The sequence below is a fragment of the Motacilla alba genome, chromosome 17 (assembly GCF_015832195.1).
Source record: "Motacilla alba alba isolate MOTALB_02 chromosome 17, Motacilla_alba_V1.0_pri, whole genome shotgun sequence".
Lineage (NCBI taxonomy): Eukaryota > Metazoa > Chordata > Aves > Passeriformes > Motacillidae > Motacilla > Motacilla alba.
Window position 1 is genome coordinate 9,629,675 of NC_052032.1, and position 25,597 is coordinate 9,655,271.

The 25,597-nt window shown below is 50.9% G+C and overlaps 2 protein-coding genes across 2 annotated transcripts; one reads left to right on the forward strand and one right to left on the reverse strand.

The window, feature by feature from the left end:
• Window positions 1–1,710: 1,710 nt before the first annotated feature.
• Window positions 1,711–12,227, reverse strand: RBM18 (RNA binding motif protein 18). Its single transcript, XM_038156426.1, has 5 exons — window positions 11,758–12,227; window positions 6,089–6,215; window positions 5,486–5,572; window positions 3,653–3,738; window positions 1,711–2,323 (listed from the first exon to the last, which is right to left on the reverse strand). The coding sequence occupies exons 1-5, from the start codon at window positions 11,868–11,870 to the stop codon at window positions 2,164–2,166; spliced, it is 573 nt and encodes a 190-aa protein (XP_038012354.1). The 5' UTR covers window positions 11,871–12,227; the 3' UTR covers window positions 1,711–2,163.
• On the forward strand, window positions 11,885–24,912 carry MRRF (mitochondrial ribosome recycling factor). The gene is made up of 7 exons (XM_038156425.1): window positions 11,885–12,003; window positions 12,792–12,999; window positions 13,250–13,405; window positions 14,619–14,737; window positions 17,356–17,447; window positions 22,802–22,961; window positions 24,384–24,912. Exons 2-7 carry the CDS (start codon window positions 12,825–12,827, stop codon window positions 24,459–24,461), a joined length of 780 nt encoding a protein of 259 aa, XP_038012353.1. The 5' UTR covers window positions 11,885–12,003; window positions 12,792–12,824; the 3' UTR covers window positions 24,462–24,912.
• Window positions 24,913–25,597: the final 685 nt, after the last annotated feature.

Sequence of the window (25,597 nt, forward strand, 5' to 3'; positions counted from 1 at the left end):
TCAAATACCACGGAAAAACCCACACTGTGGCCACGGTGAACATTGCCCTCAGTAACCCACCCTGCTCCCAGGGGTTTGCTGGAAATACAGGGGAAGCAGGAACCCCTCAGAGGACAGGAGTGCAGGCTGGAGGTGAGAAACCCAATTCCCCTTCACAGGAGCCAGGCACCAAGCCCAGCTCTGCTTCCCACCACCAGCTGCCTCCCTCCCTACTCACGGCTCCGGCCGCAGCGATGCCGCGCTCCCCGGCGCTCTTCAAATCTCTTTTACGCCGGTCTTATGCAAAGTCCTGGGGTTGATGCTCATGAAAAAAAGAACCCCGTTTCTGAGCATTTCCCTCCTCCCAGCTCCAGGGTGAGGAACTCTGGGCTGGCTGTGCTGTCGGGGCCCCGGGGAGCTGCAGCGTTCCCGGGAAGCGCAGGCAGCACCAGCGCCTGCCGGGCCGGCGGCAGCAGTGACCAGTGCAAGCACAGACCTGCAATAAAGCTCCCCCAGGTCTGAGCTGGCCACACAAGGCACTTCTGTTAGCGACCACGGCAGGGCAAAGAAATAATTAAAAAAAAAAAGACTGATGCTATTGTGCCCGGGTTCTGTCAGTGGACTTCGGCTGATGCCAAGCATTTACCACCCTCACTCACTTCCTGCTCACCACCCTCGGCTTTCCTGGAGGAAAACATGCATTTTAAATGTTTATTTAGAGCTGTAAGAATTTCAACAAATTGTATTTAAATACAAATAAATATCAAAGGATGTTTCTGAGGGGAGCACAGCCACACACCCATTTGAAGCCAGGTATCTTCAGGTATCTTCCCAATGGGAACAGAACTCAGAGCTGCTCTAAACAACGCAGATACAGACCCGGAAAGCTACAAATGTTAGAGCAGGCAGGAACAAACACAGGCTGTTCACAGAGGAATGCAAACGGGTGTCACTCACATTCAGAGGGGTACAAACTCCCAAGAATACTTTTCCCTCTACTCAGGTACCCAAAAACCAGGAAACAAACATTAACAGCATGAGACCTACTTCAGAACAATTGAGGCTTTCAACAATCCTCCACCACAGACAGGCACGGCTCCGTTCCAGGTGCTCGGTTCGGCAGCAGGAAGCCAGCTCTGCCTGGAGGGAGGTGTGCTGCTGCTGCAGGAATACAAACCTCCCTGGGCTGTGCCACTGAGCGACTCCTGCCTGCACAAACTGGGGCTGTTTCCGAATTGTTTTCCTCCTCCTGTTTGAGACCACCATTAACCAGCTTGGGGGGAGCAGCTCAAGAGTGACCCATGAGGTCTGCCAGGACTGGGGAGGGAAGATCAGACCACTGTCACCAGGACCTGAGCACATGAGCTCTCTGACATCCTCCTGGCACACACAGTCACAGCACTGCGTGCACAAAGGAGAAAATGCTGCCAGAAAAAGTTTTTTCCTCGGATTTCTATTTTGCAGACATTTAGGGGGAAAACGTGCTGCATCAGGGATCACTGAACACAAATGCCAAAGCTCAGGGCACAGCACAGACCTCAGTGGTGTGTAAATACACTAATTCCTACAGGCAGGCACACACCTACATCCTAAATGACACTGAAAATACCTGTGCTGTGTCATTACCATGTCATAAAATAACATTGTGGAGTGTGCAAATCAAAATGCAACATCAATTGGCCTCGGTGCATTTAAAATATTGCATACACAGTTACTAAAGGTGTTGCAAGATCTATTTAAAATGAGCTTTATTGAGATGAAAAAGTTTTTCCATTATAACTACAGCACGTTAATCAAAACCAAGTGCTTCCCCTTCCATTAAAACATGAATTGGAATACATTTTCAAAAATCCTTTAAAAAGTAATCAGTTAAATGGAGTATTTTTGGATGTGCTTTACTCCGAACGCTGGTTACTGTTTCTAATCTGGCTAATGAATGCACACTAACGAGAGGTTGCCTGTGTGTTCATCAGAGGCTTTGAAGGGAACCTATTTCTCTGAACAGCCTTCAGCTGTGAGCTGCACAGGCAGGAACGTGCAGCCCCTCAGGTGTGACAGAGGGCTGTGCTGGCCGTGCCCTGCTCAGGTGGCATTGTCCTTCCCACTCTACAAAAGTACAAAAGCATTGGAGGACTCCAGGCATACAAAGCAGTGTTTCTTGCTACCATCATCCACTCATAAGCATCATCTTCTGGATTTCCAGGCAGCTCTGGAGTAAGGAGCAGTCCTTTTCTTATCAGGTGGTTTGAAGTAAGAGTAAACAGGTGCTGCAGGATATTCTGCGTCTGGATTTTCTGCCATCATTTTCAGCTTGGCTTCAATGGCCTTTATTTTTGCACTGACACTGGAAAGAGAAAGAGCAGAAGGGAAATTGAGCTTGATCTTAGCATGAAACCCAACTACAGAAATCCAGAGATTCTGCTGACATGAGAATCCTCCCTGCACAAGGAGGGGCCAGGCAGCCCCCACTGCTGCATGCACAGCGAGGCAGGAATGCACTGCCCAGAGCCCACACTGCTGCATTTCAACCTCTGCACGGGTCTGCTCCCCCAAGAGACACCTCAGCACCCCAAAATAACGGCCCCTGCACCTATCCAGTGCTCTCTTGAGGACACGGAGTGAGACAAGAACACGGCAAGGCTTCCTACTCCATGTGAAATGATGTCATTTCAGGAGCTCTGAGCATGTGCAGCAGAGCAGAGCTCGGAGCAGGCTGCTGGGAACAGCAGAGAAATGAAAGCCAGACTTCCTCCCAGCTACAGCCCGCTCGGGATGGGAAAACCCCAGACTCTAATTAGGTCAGGAAGAAACATTATTTCAGCATTAGCAGGGTTTATCCCAAAGGGAGAAGCTATCCTAGGTTACACCCCGAATTCCTAGGACTTTTGTTATTCACTATCCTCCACTGGGTACGGACGGGGAGGAATGTTCCCTTCCCCGCTACAGCTTCTTGCACCATCCATCCTCACTACAACAACCCCTCTGTGCCACTGATGCAGTTAACAATCTGCATGACTCCAACCCCTCTGCTCCTTCCTTCCTAGCCCGTTACTTCTGAATGACAAGCTCATTTTATCTCTGGGCAAGTACATTAATCTGGTCCTGGTTCCTCACAGGGCTCCGCTGACAGAACACAGAGGAAAGCCACACAAACAAACTGTGAATAAGCAAAGCAGCTATGTGCTTCAGGTAAGTGCAGTGGTTGGAGAATTTAACCACTTCCCACAGACAAGACCTACAGGCAAAAAAAAAAAAAAAAAAAAAAAAAAAGTTTTATGTGAAGTACTACCCGTGACTTTGTTTTAATCTTCTGCCACTATTGTGGAACTTCTTGCTCATAAACATTTTGCTGAACCAAATTAGTCCAGTAAAAACCCAATTCACACGAAATTCTGGCCAAAGGAGTTGGAGTGCTTTCCATTCCCAACTCCCCATCTCACCTCATACCCTTCCTACTACCCACTGGCTTTGCATTAGAAATCAACTTCCAGTCTGAAGTGTCCTGCATCAAGTGAGCGACTTCACAGGCACTGCCCTTTCAAAACCAGCTTTTTTGCCATGCTAGATTTTTAACACAAATAATGCCAGCAGCTCTAACTCTTACTGAAATGGAAGAAGTTGGTCCCCTGCCAGTCCCACAGCTGGGTCACCTCTCACCCAACCCAGCTCCTACCTTAGGTTGGACTGGGGTGGCTCCGTGCTGGAAGATGGCTCCAGACTGATTGGGAGGATCTTCTCATTTTTATTGTGATCATATCTCTGCAAGCAAGAGACCAAGGACTGAGTCAGCTGCAATTAGGAACAAAGAAACATTTCCCACAGATGGACTTTAAAGCTGGATTAACATCGCCTCAGGTTTTGTGGAGCTTTTGCTAGGGAAGATTTTGGTGGCCAAACGCTGAAACAAATCCCAACCACAATATTTGGTTAGTACCAACATGGAATGCAGGCTGGATACTGAACAGTTATGTGCATTGTACTGTGGATCCTTAAACCTTATCCTGTCACTTCTTGTTCCCCTCTACACAAGGCAGGAAGCACAGATGGTAAACTTGAAGGTAACTACTGCACTGTTTGCTGTGCTCTTTATGTGCAGAGCCAGAAGGTAACCCAAGCACTCAACTGCACAGAATTGGGCAGATGGGAAAAAAAAAGAAAAAAAAATCAGTGAGGAACCCCCTCCTTTCTGTAGAAGGCAGCTTGTGAGTCTGTCATCTCTGTGGGCAACGGGCCTCCTGAACTATTTGCAGCGTTCTGCTTCCTTATTTCACTTGGCACAGAGTCAGGTTTGTTTTTCAGCAGGGCTGCTCAAACCGACAGCGTCTGCTGCGCCTTGGCCGCTCATCCCGAGCTGCTCAGCACCGTGCTGCTCTTGCCTAAAACAAACTCTCGCTACGACGAGCCAAAGTTTTGTGCTGTTAAGTCTTTCCATTCAGGGACTGGAAAATGCCATGTGAAGCAGGGTGATTATTTATGCGTGTTCCTCCCCAGCCCCGGGAGCAGCTGGGCAGACACTCACTCCTCCAGCTCAGACTCCTCGCGTGGCCTGATCCCTCCTCAGGCATCCGGAAGCACGTGGCACTGCAGCAGCTCCACAGATACAGAAAATGGAGACTGGACTCGCACAAGCTCGGATGTGCTGACAAGAGCCCTTGAAGTCAGTAACTAAAACAATGTGGTCTCCTTTAATGAAGATACCTGGTTTGGTTTTTTTAAGCATCCAAAACAGATGCAGTAATACACTTGATAAGACAAAGCAGAAATCAGCTGGGAGGATAATCAACTAAAAGAAAACTACCCAAAGGAAAACAGCAACAAGCATCTCCTCTCTGCCTCCCCCAAAATCTGCCTATCTGCAAAGAAAGTTATTAAAAATAAATTGCTTTATCAAATACAAGATAGTAAATAACTGTAGGAGGAACAAGACAAGAATTTTAAAAAATTAAAATATGGATGTTCCAGAAGGAACTGCCTAAGTCAATCTTAAAAACTTGATTGTTTATGTGACGGAGCAAGGAATAAAAGGATATTTAGCTTAGATGCAGAGTATGTTACTTTAAAGTCAAAACTAATTAGAGCTGCTGCCACATAAGTGCTTTCAGAAGTGGAACCCAGTAACACAGCAACCGGTAATTGGGAATTTCCATACCTCTCCTGTGCAAAAAAACCACAAAGGGAAGGATTCAAACTTCCAGCCAATTACTCACCAAGTTTGGGAAAAGTTAAAACATGGGCATTTAGAGAAGTAATCTGTTCACACTGCTCTGAGCAGAAACCCCCTCCCAAAGAAGCCCAGGTTAAAGGGCCTGTCCTCACTCACAGCTAACCCAGCACAGCTTGGGTAGACAGAAGCTGCAGATTGGAAACATCAACTCCCCGACTTATTTCCTAGAACAGACTGAAATTATTTTGCCAGGCCAAGACTGCCTTGATAAGAAGGCTTCATTACTAAAGCCTTGCAGTTCTGCAAACCACAAGCAATTCTTCCTTCCAGCAGGCAGCTTACCTTGACTTGTGCGTGCGCCCACCGCACCACCAGTTTCTTGGAAAGGGCCAGCTTCCCATTGAGACACTGGATCGCCTTCTCTGCTTCCTGCACAGGAAGACAGCTCCATAAACAAACCAAGCCTTCAGCCAAACCCACTCACATGGAAAGAGCCCTTTTTGCTTTGTTATTCAGCCTACTGTAAGTACAGCTCACTGACAGCGCAGAAAGTTGATCCCACTGTATCCCAGTGCAGGGACACCTCTCAAAGAGTCCCAGGAACCAGACTTTATCTGCCTTGCTGCTCCACCTGGCTGTCAATAATTTTCTAGATGCACAGAGTTAGGGCTCTTCTGACTTCCTTATCACCAAAGAACTGGCCCTTTCTGGTTTGCACTAAAAAGCAGGATTCAGGAGAAGACAGCAGAGGAGAAAGAAAATCACTATGCTACTTCCAGGAGCAGTCACAAAGCGGCTGTGACAGAGCAGAGCTGTTAGAATCTGTGGGTTTGTGTAGACAAAGTACTGAATTTAACCTTTCCTGTTGCAGTTTTGAATTAGCATTAAAAAAAAGTGAGAGAAATTAGTAATTTATATCAGAACTTTAGATAATAAGCAACTTACCTGTTTGGTTTCAAAGTTGACAAAACAGTAACCCCTGGGCTGCCCTTCCAGAGCACCAGACTTGTGGAAGAGAAAGTCAAATTGCTTTACTTTGCCAAACTTCTGAAGGAGTTTGAGGAGGTGGTATCTGAAGGGAAGAGAAAACATTTATGACAGTGAGGAGATGCAGAGGAACCCCTGACACACACAGAGCTCACACTCAGCTGTCACACACACATTCCCAAATCCCTGCAGAGGTGGGTGCCCTGTGCAGCACCCCTTCAGCATCCAGAGCTCTGAGCAGCACTACCAGTGACTTTCCAAAGCCCCAAGGCACAAAGTTTCCTCCCAGCAGTGCCAGCTGAAGGGCACAGAGATCTATTAATAGCTGCCTTTTGGACAATTATGCAATGGCTCCCAAGGCGTTTGGGAGGGCTTTGCCTCCTGCCTCACTAAATCACTCCTACTTTTAAGCATAGTCCTCCTGTCTCCCCCTCTCCAGCCCTGATGTGACCACCTGAAGCTCTTCCCCTGCACCCCTGTCCCAGCTCAAGCACTCTGAGCCCACAGCAGCTGCATCCCTCAGGACCCTGCTCCTCCTGCTGCCCTCCCTCTCCCAGAACAAACCCACCCCTGCCCTGTGCTCTGGCAAGGACACCCCAGGGCACACAGACACCTGCCTGGAAAAGATGGGGAATGCAGGATGACAGAAGAATAAACAGAACAACCTGCAACCAGGAATTGCCAGCAGGCCTCAACAAAAAAAGGCACCAGCCAGGCCTCAGTATCATCCAGCCTAAATGTGCCAGTGCTTCTGGCTCAGACAGCTCTTCAGTGACATGTTCATGGAAGTCAGACACTTTTTTAGCCAATTATCTTCCTGCCATCCAGTGGGGAGTGTGCTGTTTCCAATAAGACTGGGGAAAGCTAGAGTCAATCTGTCTGCTTAGTATCTGGTGCACTGAGCAGCTAAAAACAAGGAGCACATATGCTGTACAGGCCACATCTAATCCTGAGAGTTCTCTGCAGCTTTTTTTGGTTCCCTGGGATTGAAGTGTTTAACAACACTGGCTGACCTAGGAGAAAAGTGACACTTACTGCTCCTTCACTGCCTGACCCCATCATTGACACTGAAGAATTATTTAAGTGTTTAATAAGGGTGTCCTAGCCAGGACTCATCTCCCGAGCAGCTGTAGAGTGTTTGTTAGCAAGCCACACAACCCAAGCCCAATTGTCAGTGTTTGAGGGAGCACTCAGTGCTCAGAGAGCCCACCAGGATAACCCCAGGCACCAGAGGAAGCCTCCCGTGTCCAGACATGAACGGCCAGTAGTGGCCCAAGGCAGCCAAGTGCACCAGGCACTGTCCAGATGGGAAGGGCAGACAACATTTTTCCTAATAAAGCCTGATAGGATGTCTGAAAAGAGCCTGAGCCCTTTGTTAAGCTTCAGAAGCCAGCAAGAAAGTTCCAGGAATGTGAGTCATCCCACAGGATGGGTCACAGTGGACATTCAGGATGTGCACTTTTAAAGAGGTGAAGGTGCAGCGTGTGCACAGACGAGCAGTGCAGGAGGGCCAAGTTACCCCCCAGGGGAACACACACATTGTCATTGATTACAGAAGGCTTCCTACATCCTTTGCAATACCTGAGAGCTCTCAAACTGCTCTGGGAGCAAGGGGAACTGGAAAGAGCAGGGCAAAGAGAAGGAGCTGATTACACAGTAGCCAAATTTCACCACCTCACACTTCCAAAAAGCAGACACAGATTACAAGTGAAAACACTGACTTTGGAGACATGATGTATAAAAAAACTCCACATGCTGGACTTCCAGAGCCTCCAAAATGTGTCAACGCACCTCAGGTTTGTTTCTGTGAACATACTGCTCCAAAAAGCCCTCGGAATTTCAGCAGCATGGAAATAAAGTCCTTACACCAGGATGCTGCTCCCCTTCTGGCCATTACTGAGGCAGGGGAAGGGCAAGGAGGATTCTCCCTGAGTTCTGCACTAAAACACCCTGCAGCTGCCTTGCCAAAAGTAACTCTTTAGAGGGTGTTTTTATTTTTTATTTTTTCCTGAGAGCATCTGCATTCAAATAATACCTTCTTAGCAGTGAGGTGATAGTTGCTCCTCAAAAACAATTTTCATCAACAGCCTAGAAGTAACTTCTGTCATCTATTTTGTTTAGAACCCTTTTTCCAACCGTGCCTGCAATTTTACAACTGCAGGTCACCTCCTCTCCGTGGAGCAGCTCAGAAATCACCTCCTCTCCTTGGAGCAGCTCAGAAATCCCCTCCTCTCCGTGGAGCAGCTCAGAAATCACCTCCTCTCCTTGGAGCAGCTCAGAAATCACCTCCTCTCCGTGGAGCAGCTCAGAAATCCTGTCTAATTAATGTCTGAGGCTGTGATTATGGTCTGTAATTGTTAAAACACTGAGGGCACTAACAGTAACTTGACAAGTACTTCTTCAGGCCAAGAGGTACGGAAGAAAACGACTGTCATGGAAAACCTGAAGTCCTAATTAAAAAAAAAAAAAAGGTGAGAAGATGTAGAAAGCTTTACTATGGCAACAAGGTGGGTCACGCAGAGCTTGGCAGCGTTGGCACCGCCGCGGCCCCGGCGCGGATCCGCGGCCAGCCTCCATCTCCCCTTCCTGTCATCTGATGTGGATGCGAGACAAACCTGCAGCTCCCCCGTTTCCCTTTCCTCCTCTCTTCCTCCTGGCACCCCCAGCGCTATTCAGACGCAGGCAAGGCTTCCTCTGAACAATGCTGTCCCAAGGACCCCGCGCGGGGACCGGGCCACATGCTAAAACTATTATTGCAGGAATTCTGCCCCACTGGGAGCTGCCAGCGGGGGGCTGTGACAACAGCTTGTGCACACATTGTTTTCTAGGTGAGACTCATCGAGATGGGATCCTCGACAAGCAGCACGGCAGCTGAGGAAGTTCGACACCCGCTACTTCAGACCCGTGGAAAATGAATGGGCATTGAAAGGCTGCGAAAAGCAGAGAGTGAACCAGAGAGCTGAAAATGAAATCTCTGCCCGGCCAAAAAGCTGCCAAGTGTCAGGCAGCTCTAGGAGCAGGAATGGGCAGAGGAGGCAATCCTAGCCCACCTGCCACACAGAGGAAGAACTGAAGTGAGTGGCTTTGCCCAGGGGTGGGAGCACTGAGGGGTGATGAGAGCACATGGCTGAGCCACACACTGGGGCACAAATGGTGGTGGTGACACCAAACCACGAGGAACCACCTGCTGCTGTCCTCACGCAGACCTCGTGGCAGAGACCTCACGGCTCCCAGAGTGCCTGGAGACACCGTCCTATGTCACAAGCAGCTGTGAGGTCCCCTGGTGCCAGCTTCCTCCTTCCAGCAGGAGACTCCCAACAGCACCTGCACCAGGCAGACAATGCTTCAAGGGTGCTGGATAAAAGAATCACCCACAACCACCGGCAGCAGGGAGGAATGCCCAGCTGAAGAGCCACCATAACCCAGCGCATGCCAGCACCCCCAGCTGAGTCACAGGCACTCCGTGTGTGCAACAACCTCCCAAAAGCATCAGCTCCCAGGCTGTAATCTGTGGGCAGCCCTACATTTATAAATGCTGCTCCTGCAGCTCATGCTCCAATGTGTACATTACCTATTAACTCCCCAGCACTTGACTGCAGCTCTGGTTTGCTCTTTAAATGGAAGTCTTGGATTGATTCAAGACTTTCTGATCTCGTTTCTGCTCGAGGGTGTCACAACCACTTATTAACTCTGCCAACAACTCAATCAACCTTACCCTGCCTTAAACAAATCCAACATAGAAATAACAAAGGCAGCTCTTTGAAAAACAGATAAAAGCAGCAAATGCAGAAACATTTCATTTTCAGGAGTTTGATTTAGCCATGTGAGTAGTAACCTCCCCAGGAATAATTCAGAGGAACTACTAGAACTAGAGATGTAAGCCCTTAGCATGAGAGAATAAGGGTCAAGATGATTTATAGAAATTTACTGACCACACACTTTCTTTACACTGGCAATGTGCTAAAAGGAGCTTCCTCTTCTTTTATTCACAAGGAAATGGAGACACATCATCATTTGCAGGAGAGAAGAGCCATTTTAAAGCAAAACACAAAAGCAAGACACAGAATTATAAAGCCTGAAATAAGCAACAAGCACTGCCACTCATCACTGGGCAAGCTTTAAACATTTAGGAGCATGGAAGCACTCTAGGTTTGAGAAACCACCAAACTCCCTTCATCCAAGTGATGAAAACAGTAAACTCTGCCACATAAACCTATTACTTATCTGGCCAAGACTAAAAGGAACAACCTGCCCTGAAAGGGCCTTTAGCAGCACTGAGGATCCCCCTGGGCAGTGAAGGATCCAATGCACTCACACCCTGCACTCCTGCCCTCACCCTAAGCCAGCTCCCGAATCCCTGAGGAGCCAGCAAACAACACTCAAGAATTCCTGTATCTGATTTCACGTGGTCAGTGACTGTGGACAAACCACAGGAACAGAGCTGTGGGATGGAAGAGGTAATTAATGCAGAAACCTCCCAAAGCTGAATGGCTGAAATCACAAAGCATTAATGACTCCATTTAGAGGCTATTAGGGAGCTGCTCTGCTCAGATGCACCACACTCAGAATAAACCCCAGCACCTGCACACACAAAAAGAACCAGGAAGAAAAAGTATTCCACGACAGGCATACACAATAGTTAATCAAAAATGCTTGTTTGTTGTGAGTGTGTAAAGCTCAAATTGTTTTGGTTTGCTTTTCTTTTTATACAACCTAGTGATTTCACAGCACCCTATCCAAATATTGGACAGCACATCACATTCCCTTGACAATTTAGCTGTTCAAATGTTATGCTTGTGCAGGAGATAATTATCCACAGCCTGGAGAAAACGTGAAATGCTCACACACAGGTTTGATTCGTGCATTTACCCACACAGCAGCCAGTCCCACCTCCTCACCACCCACGGCTGCAGCCACTCTCCTCTAACCTCACAGCAAAATCCCAAACCAGAGCTGTTGTTTGACACAGATGCCTGCCCGTCAGCTCTGCCCTGCCCACCTTCATTCCTCACAGACCCCAGCCACTCTGGGGACAACTTCCAGGGCTGTGCCTTGCTTCACCGCTGTTTGTAGCGCCGCCACCCAGAGCCTCCAGCCCGATATTCTACATTTCCCAGTTTGCAGAACAGGGATGTTTCCAGCCCCTGGGCTCCCAGCCCGAGCGCTGCCTCAGGGGGGGCTGTTCGCAGCCTGAGCCCCTCGGCTCGGGGAGGACCCCGCGCACACAGACAGACAGACAGACACACAGACACACAGACACACACAGACACTCACACACACACACACAGCGATTCCTGCCCGCAGCACCCGGCAGGCACGGGATGCCCCTCAGAGTGCAAATCTGCTCCTGGGGGCGACAGCCCCGCTGCTGCGGGACACAGGCAGAGCTGGAGAGCTGCACCCGCCTGAGCCGCCCGCCAGCCGCGGGGGCACCGCCAGCACCCGCAGAGCCGCTGGCACCGGAGGCCGGGCACTGCTCGGGCTGCCGGCCGGCCTGGGCGCTGCCGGGGCCGGGGAGGGGCGATGGGCGCCGCCGGGAGGGCTCGGTGCGCCGCGGGAACAAGGCCCCGTCCGGGGCGGTGCCGCTGCGGGGGCGGTGCCGGGGGGGGTGTTCCGCGGTCACTCACTCGGTGATCTTGGGGTCCAGGTTGCCGATCCAGAGGCGGTGCCCGTCCTGCAGCGCGCCCTCGGACAGGATGGAGGCGTTCTCCAGCGGCAGCGCCTGGCGGCCCGGCTCCATGGCGCTGAGGGCGGCCGGCCCGCGCCGCTCGCTCCGTCCCCGCGCAGGCCTCGCCCCGCCCTCGGCGCCGCTCTGGACGTCACTCAGCGGCGCGGCCGATGACGCTCTCCGGGCCGCGCACGGCTGCGCTACGGTGAGCGAGGCGGCGGCGCCCGCCCTCCCCCGCCTGCCTTCCCCTCCCCTTCGCCGGCCCCGGGCTCCGATCCCGGCCCCCGATTCCCGATCGCCGGCCGCGATCTCCGGTCCTCGGCGCGGCTTTCCACGGGGCACCGGGGCCAGCGGCCCGGGCCGTCCTGAGCAGCGGCAGCGGCGTGGGCGGGGCCAGGAGCAAGGGCGGGGGCTGGGTGGGCGGGGCGGTGGGCGGGGCCTGTGCGCACCTGCCCGGGACCGGGACCGAGATCGGGATCGGGACCGGGATCGGGACCGGGCGCAGGGGTCGCGCGTCTCCGCGCAGGGAGGGCCGCTTTCCCCGGTGGCCGCCAGCGGCAGTTCCCCGCCCGCCCCGCCGGCTCCGCGGGCCCCGAGTCCCGCGCGTGTTCCCGCAGCGGCTGTACGTGCCCGGAGCCCCGAACTGCGATGACCCCCGTGGATGCGGGGCTGTCAGAGCTCCGAGGCAGAAATGCAAGCCTCAGCCCCGCTGATGTGCGCGCAGCCGGTACCGGGGGGAGCTGCTGCTGCTCGGCAGCCGTGGGTTTGTGTCGCGGGCACATCTGGACAGATGTGCCGAGGCCACGGTGACACGGCGGGCACGGGCTGGCAGCCACCGAGCCCTTCTCGCTGCATTTGCCCGGTGGCCCCGGCAGGCCCCCGAAGCTGCCGCCCGCATCACCGAGCTGCCGCCGTGCCCCCGCAGCCGCCGCCGAGCCCCGGCTCCGTTCGGGCTCAGCCCCCGAGCTGCCCAGCCGCCTTTCTCTCCTGCAGGTGCTCCAGAGGGGAGCTGTGAAGCTGTGAGCCATGGCTCTGGCGCTGGGCTGCCTCCGGCCCCTCCCGGCCCTGCTGCTCCGCTCCTCCCTCGCCGTGGCCCGGCGGCTGCCCCGGGCTCCCGGGGGCTGCCCGGCCCCGCTCCTGGAGGGCTGCGGGCAGTGTGTCCAGCAGGTGCTGCTGAGCAGGCAGCTGGCTACCAAAAAAGGTACAAACGGCAGCTTCCTTCACGGTTTTGCAACCTCTCTTTCAATACTTATAAATATTCTTAATATATTTATTTATTTTGGCCGATGTGCTCAAGTGGTGAGCTCTTTAGTCATTAAAATACAGTTGTTTTGGTTTTACTTCAGTTTATCTTAGACTTGATTCCAAATCTGACCACGACTTTAATATCTTCTTTCTACTTTCTAACTAACTTGTCAGAAATAGAAACTAATCCTCTGTGTAATCTGCAGCTAAAGGTAAAGGGCAGAGTCAAGCCAAAGTGAATATCAGTGCTGCCCTGGTTGAGGATATTATCAATTTGGAGGAAACCAGTGAAGATATGCAGGCAGTCATCGAAGCTCTGAAAGAAGATTTCAGCAGAAATCTCAGTGTCAGAACCTCACCAGGTTGGTAACTTCTTTGTGTGATGCTCTGCAGCCTGTAAATCAGGATACAAATCCTAGTCGTGGACAACTCAGATTTTTTCAAAATCAATTTTCTTTTCCTGGAGTTATCCAATTCCTACAACACTGACATCCCAGCTAGAGGCTTTCTTCACCCTGAGCTTGACCAGGAAGGATCCATTTTTGTTAATAGCTTCCTGGAAATAGCTTTTTTAAGTGGGAGATGTCAAAAGTGTCTAACTGAACTGTTTGCAGATGTGATGAAGAAGCAGGTTGTCAGCTAATGGTGCAGGAGGGCAGGAAAAATCCAATTGCCATTAAATGATCCTTTTGGAAATTGCCATTGGGCTGGTGTCTGGCATATACAAACTTCTTCCTGCTGTGCATCTTTGTGGGGAGTAACCTGCACAAGCCTCCTTCATGGATTCCGTGTTTTGGGATGAAATGTGGATATGTTTGCCTAAGCTGCAGTTACTATAACACCCGGGACATTTGTAAGAGTATCAAGTTTCAGGGATAAAATTTAACATTAAACAATGACCAAATTTGAATCGTTCACCACCCCAGCTCTGGCAGGGGCACTTCTGTCTTTAATGGAGCTGGGAAGTGTAGCTCAGTCTCTTAACTATTTATTTTAACCATAGGTATTTTTTTAAATTGCACTGATAAAGTGCCTCCTGTCCCATGTGCCTTTTGGCCTGTTAACATTTTGCAGCAGAAAACAGAGAGCAGATTAAGGGTAGCTCAGGGAGAAATAGAATACTTTAAATTGGGCAGTGTACAGCACCCCTCTGGGGGCCTGGAAAAAAATAGAGGAGTTTAAGATAGCGCTGCTAAGGTAAAGACAATATTTGTCTTGATTTTTATAGCAACATTTTGATTTTCTTTAAGTTGTAAGAATTAAATAAAAATAACCATTTCCCTTTAATTCTTGACAATCCTGCTTAGTTTTCCTATTCCAGTAGCAAAAACAAACAAGAGTTTTGTTTTCGTGTTTTTGTGCTTTAGAGCAGCTTTGAAATATTTAACTTGTGAATACCCAGGGGATGCCTGCACACAAACAGCACCTGAAGTCTGAATAAACACCGTTTTTCCCTTTGTAACCTCTGCATTTTGCATGGCACAAGGGAAGTGGGACAATGTGGACCCGTTTTTCTCCAGCATCCCTGCACAGTGCTTTGCCCCGCTGAAGCTCCCTGTGTTTGGTTCTTTTGAGGGGCCCTGGATCACATAACTGTGATGACAAAAGATGGGAAGTTTCCGCTGAACCAGCTGGGGCAGATCTCTCAGAAGTCACCGCAGCTCTTGATAGTGAACATGACCAGTTTTCCAGAGGTGAGGACACGTGGGGAGGGGAGACAATTGCCACGGGAACAAACAGGTTGGTGCTGAGCGAAGGAGCACTTAGACAAAATCAGTCAGACGTGGCAGGGCTGCGGGCTGGGGCTGGGCTGTGTCACTTGGAGCTGACACTGAGCAGAAGGGGATTTTGCTGCTGACAGCAGCTCCCCAGCCCCACGTGGCTCCCAGAGCAGCTCACCTGCAGCAGCACAGGGTCAGGGGAGAGTTACTGAGGGCTGTGGTTGCTCTCAGGGTTGTATCCAAGGAGTGCCACAGTTACAGGGGTTTGCTTTGCAGGCGCTTTCCCTCAGTTGGGTCTGCAAAACAGCACGAAGCACCATGGACCAGATGCCTGGACTCCCTGTGCCCTTCCAGCCTTCCCCATTTCCCATGCATTTATGAGCAGTCTGAGCACACACACTCACCTGAACTGCACACATGGCTGCAGTGCTGTATCAGCCCTCTTGTATTCATCTCAGTTCCTTCTCAAGACGTGGCCGTGCACAGAACCAGACGTGCAGTTGGAATTTGTGCTGGGGACTTCATCTGAAATTTGATTATATATTACCAGGGCTTCTGAGATCCCTGAGAGTTCATGAGAGAAGCTGTGATGGAGCCTGTGACCTTCTGAACAGCTCCCCTGGTGGGACTGAGCTGGCTCATGCTGAGTGCTGTCACAGAGCTCGACTTGGGCACTGCTGAGCTTGGCCAGCTCCTCCCCTGGCAGCACCTCCAGGCCATAACCCGAATTAGGGGCTCTGGTTTATCTGTGAGAGACAAGTTCTTCTCATTTTCTGCAGGAGCCTTAGACCTGCCCCTGAAGGAGGCAGCCAGTCCAAACCCAGCTCAGCTGAAGCCCTGGGGGGCCCTGCAGCAGGGCCCAGCCAGCACGGGGTTCACGATTCATCCTGCTCCGGGCTGGAGCTGTGCCAGGCCTTATCTCTATTTATTTTGCAAAGGCTTTCCCCAATTAATTAAGTCAGCAAAGTCTCAGAGGAGGTCAGTGCCAGGCCCTTGATGCCTGAGTGTTTCTTAGAGTGCGTATAAAGGCCCTGAAGAATGGAGGCCCCTCGTCAGCGGGGTCCTGCAGAGCCTCGGTGCTGAGAGGGCCAGGGAAGTCCCTCCGTGGCTTGTCCCATGTCCAGGCAGGAGCTCAGGCTGAGGAATGGGCATGTGAGAAATTAAATATCCTCCAGGTAGCATTGCCTACGTTTGCTTTCTGTGCTAAAGGACCACTTGAACATTCCTCTCACTGCAGTTGCTTTATACCCACACCTGTCTTGTGATAGGTTGGACTAAAAGCATTAGAGACATGGTCACTTGATGTCGTTATTTACAGCATGCAGCCAGTAGTTCATGACACTGAGAAGAAAATGAAATTGCCCGAAGAGTCTGAGAAATAAAATAATCATAGAAAAGAAGTTGCAGAGCCAAAGTCTGTCTTCCCAAGAGTTATAAAACCAAACAACACTGGGGTTTTAAATAGTTATTTATTTCACAGGCTACAAGAGGATGGAAGCAACATTGCAATATTTTCTCTTCTCTCACTACTTTCCTCTTCTTCTATGTTAAACAACACAGTTTTTACTGAGCATTTCTTTCCTGCAGACCAGGCGCTGTCCATGGAATAACACATTGACATTCCTAACGTGCTGAGATCATTTTGGTTGCATTTGCTCTGCCCTTGAAGTTTCAGGGGACAGCAGTTGTCTCCTGCAGAACACCAGCAGAGCATTCATTTCATTCAGTGATGGCACACGTGAGGGACCTGAACAAATCTGCAGAGCTTCAGTTTGTGCCTCAGTTGGCAAAAGCTGAGCTTTATAAATACAGTCTGAGCTACATAAATACTGCAGCAGCCTGGGGCTAAAGCTAATGATGGCAAAGAGTATCAGAAATAGCATTGTGCCTGGTAGGAAATGTGAGTGTCGCAGGAAAAAAACTCCTGGGGCTTGGCAGAGTCAAGAGTGAGATGACCTGGCAGAGCCCTGTGGGTGTTCTTGGCCAAACTCTGCTTTAACCCCAAAGCCTGGCACTGTGCAGAGGTGCCTTCACACCTTGTGATGGGGGTGCAGTCACCAAGCAAACCTGCCACCCCACCTTCCAGACACAGCCGGGTGCCAGCCAGCGGCAGGGGAGCTTTGGGAGGTGTCCTGTGGTCAGCTTGTGGTGCTGAAGTGGTTAAGCTCGTTAGGGTTTCAGAATTGGCACGGGGTGATTTCTAGGGGGAAACATTCGAGTGGAATTTTCAAATGCTCAGAATCTTTCATCTCCTTTGCCACAGTCAGGCCCTGCCTTGGGAATTTATTGTGGTTTCGCTCTGCGTTGCCTCAAACCATTCAAATAGTTTCAAAGAAGCAAAACAGTTTTCCTTTGTTGCTGCTTCCCTTCCCTCTCCTCCCTGGGTGCCCCCCTTACCCCGGGACCAGCGGCCGTAGTTTCCCACTCGGTCTGATCAAAGCTCTCTGCACCAATGTAACTTCCTGATCGCACTGGTAACACAAGTAAATGTTTCCATGTCCCATGGAGATGGATTGCCAACTATTGACAGAGTTCTGGCATATGGGAATGATTATTTCCTAATTCCCTTTACCTTTTGATCTGTTTTACAGAGCACAGCTGCAGCTGCAAAGGCCATAAGGGAGAGTGGCATGAACCTGAACCCCGAGGTGGACGGGACGGTGATTCGGGTGCCAGTCCCCAAGTGAGTACCCATGCCCGAGCTCTGCATCATGCAGGACAGCACAGAGCACTGCAGCGAGTGCCCTTCAGAGGGTAAACATGCACGATTGCTGCGTATCCCCATGCAGCTGCTTTCCAAAGAGCTGTAGTTTGGGTTCAGGAAAAAATCCGAGCCCTTAGAAGGGTCTTGTGAAACCTCTTGGGAGTGTCTGAGCTCTGTCACCACATCTTGGCATCTGGTGATTGGTCTTATTTTTCATCTTCCCCCTGCAGAAGAGGCTTGGTCCTGGCTGGCTGCAGCACTTTGAAAGAGAGAGCTGAAAGCTTTTGAAACTGCATTGCTTTAATTCAGGGGTGGATTCTTTGCTGCCCTGCTCAAAATTCCTGCAGTTACACCAGCACAGAACAGCAGTGCTGAAGCAGTGGTGTTAGGGGAGAGCAGCACCTTGCTGCACAGAGCACTAAAAGGAACTGATGAAAGTGAGAGGAAGGAAATTTATAGCTTTGACAAAACAGCTGCTCACTCTTTTGTGTAATGCACAGTGTGTAACTGGAGGCTGTCTGGAAAATTGGGTATGGGGCTGGAAAAGCAGGTTGCCCCTGGGCAAGGGCTGAGCATCACTTTCCTCACCCAACACAGACCTTGGACAAGGCAGGAGGTGCTGCTGCATCCATGCTGCATTTTGGATCAGCAGAAGTGATCCTGGCTCTGCCTGGGAGTGGGGCTCCACTCAGATGAGATGAGCCATCTCCCAGCAGCTCCACAGGCTCACACACACAGAGCCTGTCACAGGGCTGGGTGGCACAAGGAAAATTCATCAGCTCCTGTGGGTGCTCAGACCTTCTGGAGCATCTGAATAGCCTGGGCAGGTGTGGCTGGGCAAGGTTTCCCACCGTGGTGAAGACAGACAGCTCCCACCCAGGGCGTGCACAAACCCCTTGCACAAGCAGGTGTCTCCTTGGTAAAGATGAACCAGGTATTTCTTGTGCTGTAAATCTCCTTTAAACATTCTGTGGAATTTTACCCAGCATTTTGATCAGAGAAGTCTAATTGCAGCTTTCCGTTGCCGTCGGTGAGAGGCTGTGACATTATCATTCTATTTGCTGATTTTCCTTCCCTGTGCTCCCTGCCCTTCCCCCATTCCTCAGGAGAGGAGGCAGAGGAGGAGGAGGGCACCATTATCTTTGTAATTGCTGAGGCTCCCGGGTTGCTGCACAGTGGTTTGATTGTTAATGGGCACTTGGGTCATCCTTGAATACGAATTGCAGGGGAGGAAACTCCAAAACTGCAAATCCCGAGCTTTAACCGAATACTGTGTTTTTAAACAAATGTGCACGGTCTGTCACCATCTTCCGCGGTGCTGCAGAGCGAAAACAAGGCTTCTCTTCCCAGGGAAGCTCTGCCTCTGTGCTCCTGTGTTCCCCTCCCGTGTCAGGGATGCAGCTCTTGGTCCCTTCCTGGCTGCTGGGAAGTCCTGAGTTGAGGATTCTGGGAGCTGTGCCCTGTGGATCTGCCCTGGCTGGCACTCCAGGCCCTTCTGCTCTCCAGCTCCATGGCTGGGGCTGTGGGACTGTCAGCCACTCACCAAAAAGACAAACAGTTCCAGCCTTTTAAAACCCCCTGATGGAAAAGGCAGGGTAAAGATAATTAATATCCCTCGTTTAATTTTAACAATTTTTTTAAAAGCTTTGCATTATTTCCAGCAGTTCATGAAGGAATGTGTGACAGATGCAGTGAAATTGCAGACTTACATCAGGTGTGCAAAATAAGCAACAAATCAGAAAGGAAGAGACAATATTCATATTGGTTCTGCAGACTTTGGTTCTTTCATTTCAGTAAAAATGAAACCAAATCCAAATTGTCCTTACCTGCTATTGTAACCACTCCTCAGTCTGACCTGTCAGCTGGACACACATGTGCCATATTTTGCCTTGTGCAGGTCCAGCTGTGCTCCAGAATGTTTCAACAGAGCATTAAAAAATGGAGTTTGCTTTTCAGTATTTATTCTCTCAGTTTAGTTTTTGCAATGCAGTTTTAGCAGAAAAAATACACTCGTGTTGTTGGTGTTTACTTCTGCTGCCTGCCAGGATCCCTCTGCTCCCCAAGGCATTCTGTTTGTGTGGCTAGCACTGCATAGGCAATATTTATTTGTATAAAAAGTAACCTCTGAAGGTTTAAAAATAAAAATTACAAAAAAAAAAAAAGAGGAAAAAAAAAAAGAAAGAAAACCATCCATGGGAACGTTTGTATTGGTTGATCTCTTGGCCGAATTTGACCTGACCTTGTGTCTTTTATGGTATTGCCTCATTTTTAGATTCATCTTTTTTGGACCTATTGTGTTACACTGGATATTGTTTGTAAATCAGTAATATTTTTACACATGCTTTACTGAAAGCCAGATGACTCATTTGAAAGTTTAATGACTCATTGTGAACCTTTTTTTTCCCTTTGCCCTTTAAGAAATAAGCAAAGATACCTACTATGGGGAGAAATGACCAAAAAACCTCACTTGAAAACACCCCAAAGCTGTTCTGAGCCGCTCCTGCTCATCATCAGGAGCCTCTCCCCTGTGTTTTATTGAGCAATAAATGTTGCAGCCTGTGTTTATCTGCAGTTATGAATGCAGAGTGTTTAGTTTAGCCTGCTTTCCTTGAACTGATCCCTCTCCTTCACAGGAAATTCCTGGTGCTGGAGGTACGGGAACCACTCTTACCCAGAGACTCGCCTTGTGCTGAGCTCAGCTGGGTTGTCCTCTCTGAGGGTCTGCTCTGCCACACTCAGGGGTGGGACCTCGAGGGCTGCGGTGCTGGGGGAGGCAGAAATAAAGATATTCCTCAGAAATAAAGATGTGACCCCCCCCTGACATGTCACTCACCAGGCTTTGCCCTGGGCCAGGCAGGACGAGGCTGTCCCTGGGGGAATGGCAGGGATTGACCCTGCTCCGTGGGCTGCAGGGCAGGGCAGCTGGCTGGGAGCTTGTCCTCATTCCCCACCTGACCCCCTTTCCCCAAGTTCACTTCACACTTTGTTTTGGCTTTAAGAGGGGGTAGGGACAATGGTTACTAGACAGAAAAGCAAACATGCCTAAGAACAGCTTAAAAGTCCCGGATCTCGGGGCAGGATTAAAACAACTGTCCTTAGAAACCTGGGGCCTGGCTCGTGTTGATGGATTCCTTAACCAGAAACAGCATCTGCTTGGAAAAGTGTCTGTTTCTGGCATTATTGGTAGCATTGCTGAGAATTTGCACACAGTCTGGCTGGAACATAAAACCCGCTGAGAAACTCCCCGGCGCTGCGCGGTGATAAAAAGAAATTGGTGTTAATAAAGACAGACAAGGAGGCATGAAAGCTGTGACCCCGTGCCAAGAAGCAGAGGAAATCTGGCAGTGCTGCATAAACAAAAACATTTCCTTCAAGGCTCGGCAGCCCCGGGCAGGGGAGATACCCTCGGCACAGCCCGGAGCTGCTCCCTCCCACCCAGCAGGGGATGGCAGAGCCCCCCAGCCCCTCCTGCAGGCTGAGCAGCCAGCACTGACTCCCCACTTCCCCTAAAAAGCTGCCTGAGAAGGTGCCCTGAGGCTGAGCTGTGCCTGTGAGCTGGTGCTGGGGGCTCTGGGCATGCAGGGGCTCTGCCTGGGGAGGTTGGGTGTGAGAAGCCCAGAGAGATCAGTGCTGGGCTGCAGGGGAAGCACAGGGAGGGATCCCTGCTGCCTCCTGCTCAGGCACTGGGGCCAGGCTGCAGCCTGTGCTGACCAGAAGCCTCCTGCCTAACCCAGCCTGGAGCTCAGGGCAAGGTTCTTCCCCCAGAGGGTGGTGGGGCCATGCCCAGGCTCCCCAGGGAATGGGCACAGCCCCAGGGCTGCCCGAGCTCCAGGAGCCTTTGGACAGCACTCTCAGGCACTGGGTGGGATTTTGAGGCTGTCCTGTGCAGGGGCAGGAGTTGGGCTCTTCCAGCCCAGGGTGTTCTGAGGTTCCATGTGACGTTCCCTGGCCAGCTCCCCCCACAGGGAGGGGACAGGCCGGGGTGCCCTGGGTTGGCTCTCTGGGTCTGCCAGCTTTCCTGGCCATCCTGAGTTCCTGTAAATACTAACTGCTTCTGGGAAACCTCTTCCCTCTGGCACTGTGAAATGGGGATGGCTGCCAGAGACCTGGCTGTGGGGACAGGCTGAGGGTCCAGCTGTGCCCCAGAGCCCCCCCTAACCCACACCCGCTGAGGGGCAGAGCCCAGGCACCCTCACCCCACATTTCCTGAGCTCTCTGTGGAAAGAGTCCTGGCCCCAGGGTTTTGGTGACCCAGGCTGCTGCAGCCAATTTCTAAATACTCCTGTGAAATGTTTATTTTGCAGTATCACCCCCACGCATTCTCCTGCTAGTGAGTCCCAGGGAGTGCATCAGGGTTTTTCGTTCTCCAGGCAGTCTGGAAACTCCAAGAGCTATGAAAATAATTAAAATATTCATGTTAAGCACTAGCAGTTGACAGTGGTCAGCTGTAGGTGCTGGGGCATGACCCGAGCTGAGGGGACATCAGCCATTCCTGAGCCTTTTATTCCAGACCCACTCATCACTAGTTTTTAGTTTGGGATAGAAAGTTGTGCATTTTTTGGTGACACCACAGCAGTAACTGGCTCCACATCAGGGGGACGGTTCACCAGAAGTTCTCCTGGTCTGAGTTACCTGTGGCTTACCATGCCCAGCAGCATCCTCTTGTCAGCCCAGGTGTTCATATCGTCTTGGTGGGAAATCCTGGTCATGGTGAGCTGGAATGAGATTGAGTGAGAGATAAGCTCATCAGCTTCCAGGTACATAATTCAGGCTCTTCAGCTGCAGGGAGGCAAACCCCAGTTTCAGGAGCAGACATTTCCTCCTGGCTTTGCAGTTTTGTGCTTTTTAGGATGACACTTTTCACTTGATCTTTCAAGTCTGGAGCTGGATTTTTCCTCTTTCCCACACATGCTTTGGCAGCAGGAAGCAAGGAAAGTCTGAACATTTCAAGATGACTTTCAGGCACTGCAGCGAGAGCTATAAAGCAAGATTTCAGTCCAAGATCCCCAGCTTAGGGCTGAGCTGGAAATGTTCCCTTCTAGGTTCAAGGCTGCTTCCTTGGAATGCTGTGCAGAGCTGGCAGATTTTCTCAGGTGGATCAAAGCAGAGTAAAAACATGTACTGAGCTGCTCAGTCCCTCTGCCCTGAGACAGTGTCTCCACACAGAGCCAGCTCCATCTAAGACCAGCAGCTTTAGTGTGTCCCTGAGCAGGGCAGCACCAGTTGGAGAGGATCACTCATTTACCCAGAGTCCTTCACAGAAAATCAGTCTGGCTGTGCTACACATGACGCTGCTTTTCCTTTTGGTGTTTTTCCTCTCCTCTCTCTCCCAGGGTCACGAGGGAGCACAGGGAGAGCCTGGCCAAGCTGGCCAAGCAGTCCACCAACAAGTCCAAAGAGGCCCTGAGAAAGGTGAGAAGCAAAAGCATCACCCAAGTGAAGAAGTCCAAGAACAAAGTGTCAGAAGATACCATCTTTCTGCTAGAAAAGCAGGTAATTTTTCTTTCCTTCTGCCATATTTTGGTGTCCCACAGCTCAGTGGTTTGTCCCAGCCCTTGCTGACAAATCCCCAGCACTGAGGGGCAATGGACAGCCCTGGGCTGAATTTCTGGAGCTGGCAATGACATTTGTACCTGCTTTTTCTTTGTGAGATTTGGGACTTCAATCTCAAAGGCAGATTTAGGATATGAGCCATTGTAAGCTGACACAGGGAAAAAGAATTCCCCAAAAGCTTTTGTACTACGAGGATCTGCACAAACCAGCAGAATTTAGGGAGTGACCATGGCTGTGGTGACCATGGCTGTACCACCAGTCATGCCATGCCTGGCCACTGCAGATGTGTCACTGAGCATTGCTGCAGTTGTTATTGATGAGAAGGCTTGCAAGATTCTCTCTGTTCAGAGGTTTTGGCTCCAATTCAGGAAAATACTTAAGCACATGCCTAATTCCCTAAGAGCAGATGTCACTAAAGTCAATTACTTGGGCATAAACTCAGGCACAAGCCTAAGTGTTCTGCTGAATTGATGCCTCTGAAGGCAGGCCATTACTTCCTAGCTGTTTGTTTATTAACAGCTAAAGTTAGATACATTGCAAATGCTCTGGGACAGTTCTGTGTGTGCTCACAAAAATAAACATCGATATACAGAGGGTTTGTGCAAGCAGGAAAAATGGCCATGCCATTGTAACCAAATCCTGTTGGGAAGCCTCTCTCCCAGAGCACACAGATGCTGCTCTGCATTGGTGGAGGCAACATCTCCAGTGGAATTCTTTTCTTGTACCCAGATTTTCCACTATGAGCAGGGGTATTTGTCAGGCCTTGTGGACAAGCAGATGTTAATCCCGTGGAAGCAGTGCATAACTCACAGTGTGCTCCAGTCTTTACCTGCCTGTTTCATCCCTTTTGCCATGGACACTGGCCATGTCCATCCCTCGTTGCCAAGAGAGCTGATCCCGGGGCAGGGCTTGAGCAATCACCACTTTATTCCTTTTCACAAGAGATGAACGGATTGTTACATGATGTGTGAATTCCTGGCACTGACATCACCTGTGAGTTCCTGTAGTGCTGCCAGAGGTGACAGCCCCCCTTCCCTGGTGCCAGCCCCAGCAGCTCTGTGTCTGCCCTGAGGCTCTCTGTTAAACCTCACCAAGCCACTTGTGCAGCTCAGTTTGTGTGGGCCTCTCTTTTCAGAGCCTTGGGCCAGCCCCTGCTCTCACACCCTGGCTGTGTGCCCCCACGCTGGCACAGACTCCCCGAGGGCAGTGGGAACCCCCAGGAAGAGCCACTTACTGCCCCAGCACCACTGGGGTTCTGCTGGCCCTTGAAGCTTTGTTCCAGAGGGTGCTTTGGTCGCTCCTTTCCCTCTAAACTGTGGCACCACCTCACACAGAGCTCTGATTTGAACTGTCTTGCCACAGATCCAGCAAATGGCAGATGAGGCTGCTGCAGAGATGGACAAGCTGCTGGCAGCAAAGACCAAGGAGCTGCTTGGATAAACACCATCCCAATTGTCAGAAACATCATAAACATCATCCCAGCTGCCCTGGAGCAGGAATGGACTGCCACAGCCCCAGCACCCAGCCCTGCCCGGGGCCAGCAGCCTCGGGGGTGGGCAGGGGCAGCTCTGTGCCTTGGCTGCTCCCATGGCCTGCCTTGGGCTGTGCTGGAGGGAGGGGAGCTCTCCTTGCTGTCCTTTATCCAGGTGGGAACAGAACTGGATGAACTGAGATCAAAAATAAAATACCAGGAAGGAGAACTGGAAATGCTGGAGGCACAGAGGGAGGACTGCCCTGCTCACTTTGTGCCCCATCTTTGCCCCACACCTTCAGCCCCCTGGAGCCAGGGCCACCCACGAGAGGAACCTGCCCGTCCTGCTGCAAACCTCAGCATTTATTTCTGCTTGAAATAAAGTCAAAATGAGGTGTGGAGCAGCAGCCTCACGACAGCCAGGTCCTGGTCGGTGTGTTCCCTTGGCTCATGTGTTCCAAAGCATTTGCCCCATGCCAGGGCAGCAGGGTGGGAAGGGCTGAGGGAGCTCAGCACAGGGTGGGCAGGCCCTCTGTGGGGAGAGAACTGAAACCAGTGCTGTCAGCACAGCTGCTTTAGCAGGACTGAGAAGACCTAAAACCAGCGCAGGAACTTCCCAAAAGCAGCATCTGCCTCCCCAGCCATCTACAAAAGGCCTGTGAGTCTCTGGCAGCGCAGCTGAGGAGCTGCAGGAGGTGCAAGCAGAGCAGGTCCCGAGCTCATGACACAGCTCGGCTCCTGGCCGTGAGCAGGTACTTCCCGAGGGCAGCAGGAGCCCTCGGTGGTGGCGGCAGCAGCAGGAAGGTGGTGGCAGCCCCAGCCCTGCTCCCCAGGCATTTGGGTTCAAAGAGCACCAAGTGCTCTGCACTCCTTAAATAAACAACTCCCCAAAAGTTAGTTTGTGTGCCGCGGGGATGGGGGAGGAGGATGAAGGATTTGCTCTGCTAGGGCCCCACATGTCAACAATTTCTCTGCTTTGTGTATTTTGGCCAAAGCCCTTACCATGATAAATGAATAAAGGAAGATGGCGAGCCCAGGGCGGTTCCACAGCTCGGGAAATTGCTTTCAGCCGATTACTGGATTTCTTTTGACATTTATCAACTGG

Bases quoted from the DNA above. Each gene is read 5' to 3' on its own strand.
- RBM18 (XM_038156426.1), bottom strand. From the start codon at position 11,870: ATGGAGCCGGGCCGCCAGGCGCTGCCGCTGGAGAACGCCTCCATCCTG. The intron at 6,216-11,757 runs GTGAGTGACCGC...TCTTCCCTTCAG, and splicing joins CTGGACCCCAAGATCACCGA to ATACCACCTCCTCAAACTCC. The intron at 5,573-6,088 runs GTAAGTTGCTTA...CTTCCTGTGCAG, and splicing joins TCAACTTTGAAACCAAACAG to GAAGCAGAGAAGGCGATCCA.
- MRRF (XM_038156425.1), top strand. From the start codon at position 12,825: ATGGCTCTGGCGCTGGGCTGCCTCCGGCCCCTCCCGGCCCTGCTGCTC. The intron at 13,406-14,618 runs GTTGGTAACTTC...GGTTCTTTTGAG, and splicing joins CAGTGTCAGAACCTCACCAG to GGGCCCTGGATCACATAACT. The intron at 22,962-24,383 runs GTAATTTTTCTT...GTCTTGCCACAG, and splicing joins TCTTTCTGCTAGAAAAGCAG to ATCCAGCAAATGGCAGATGA.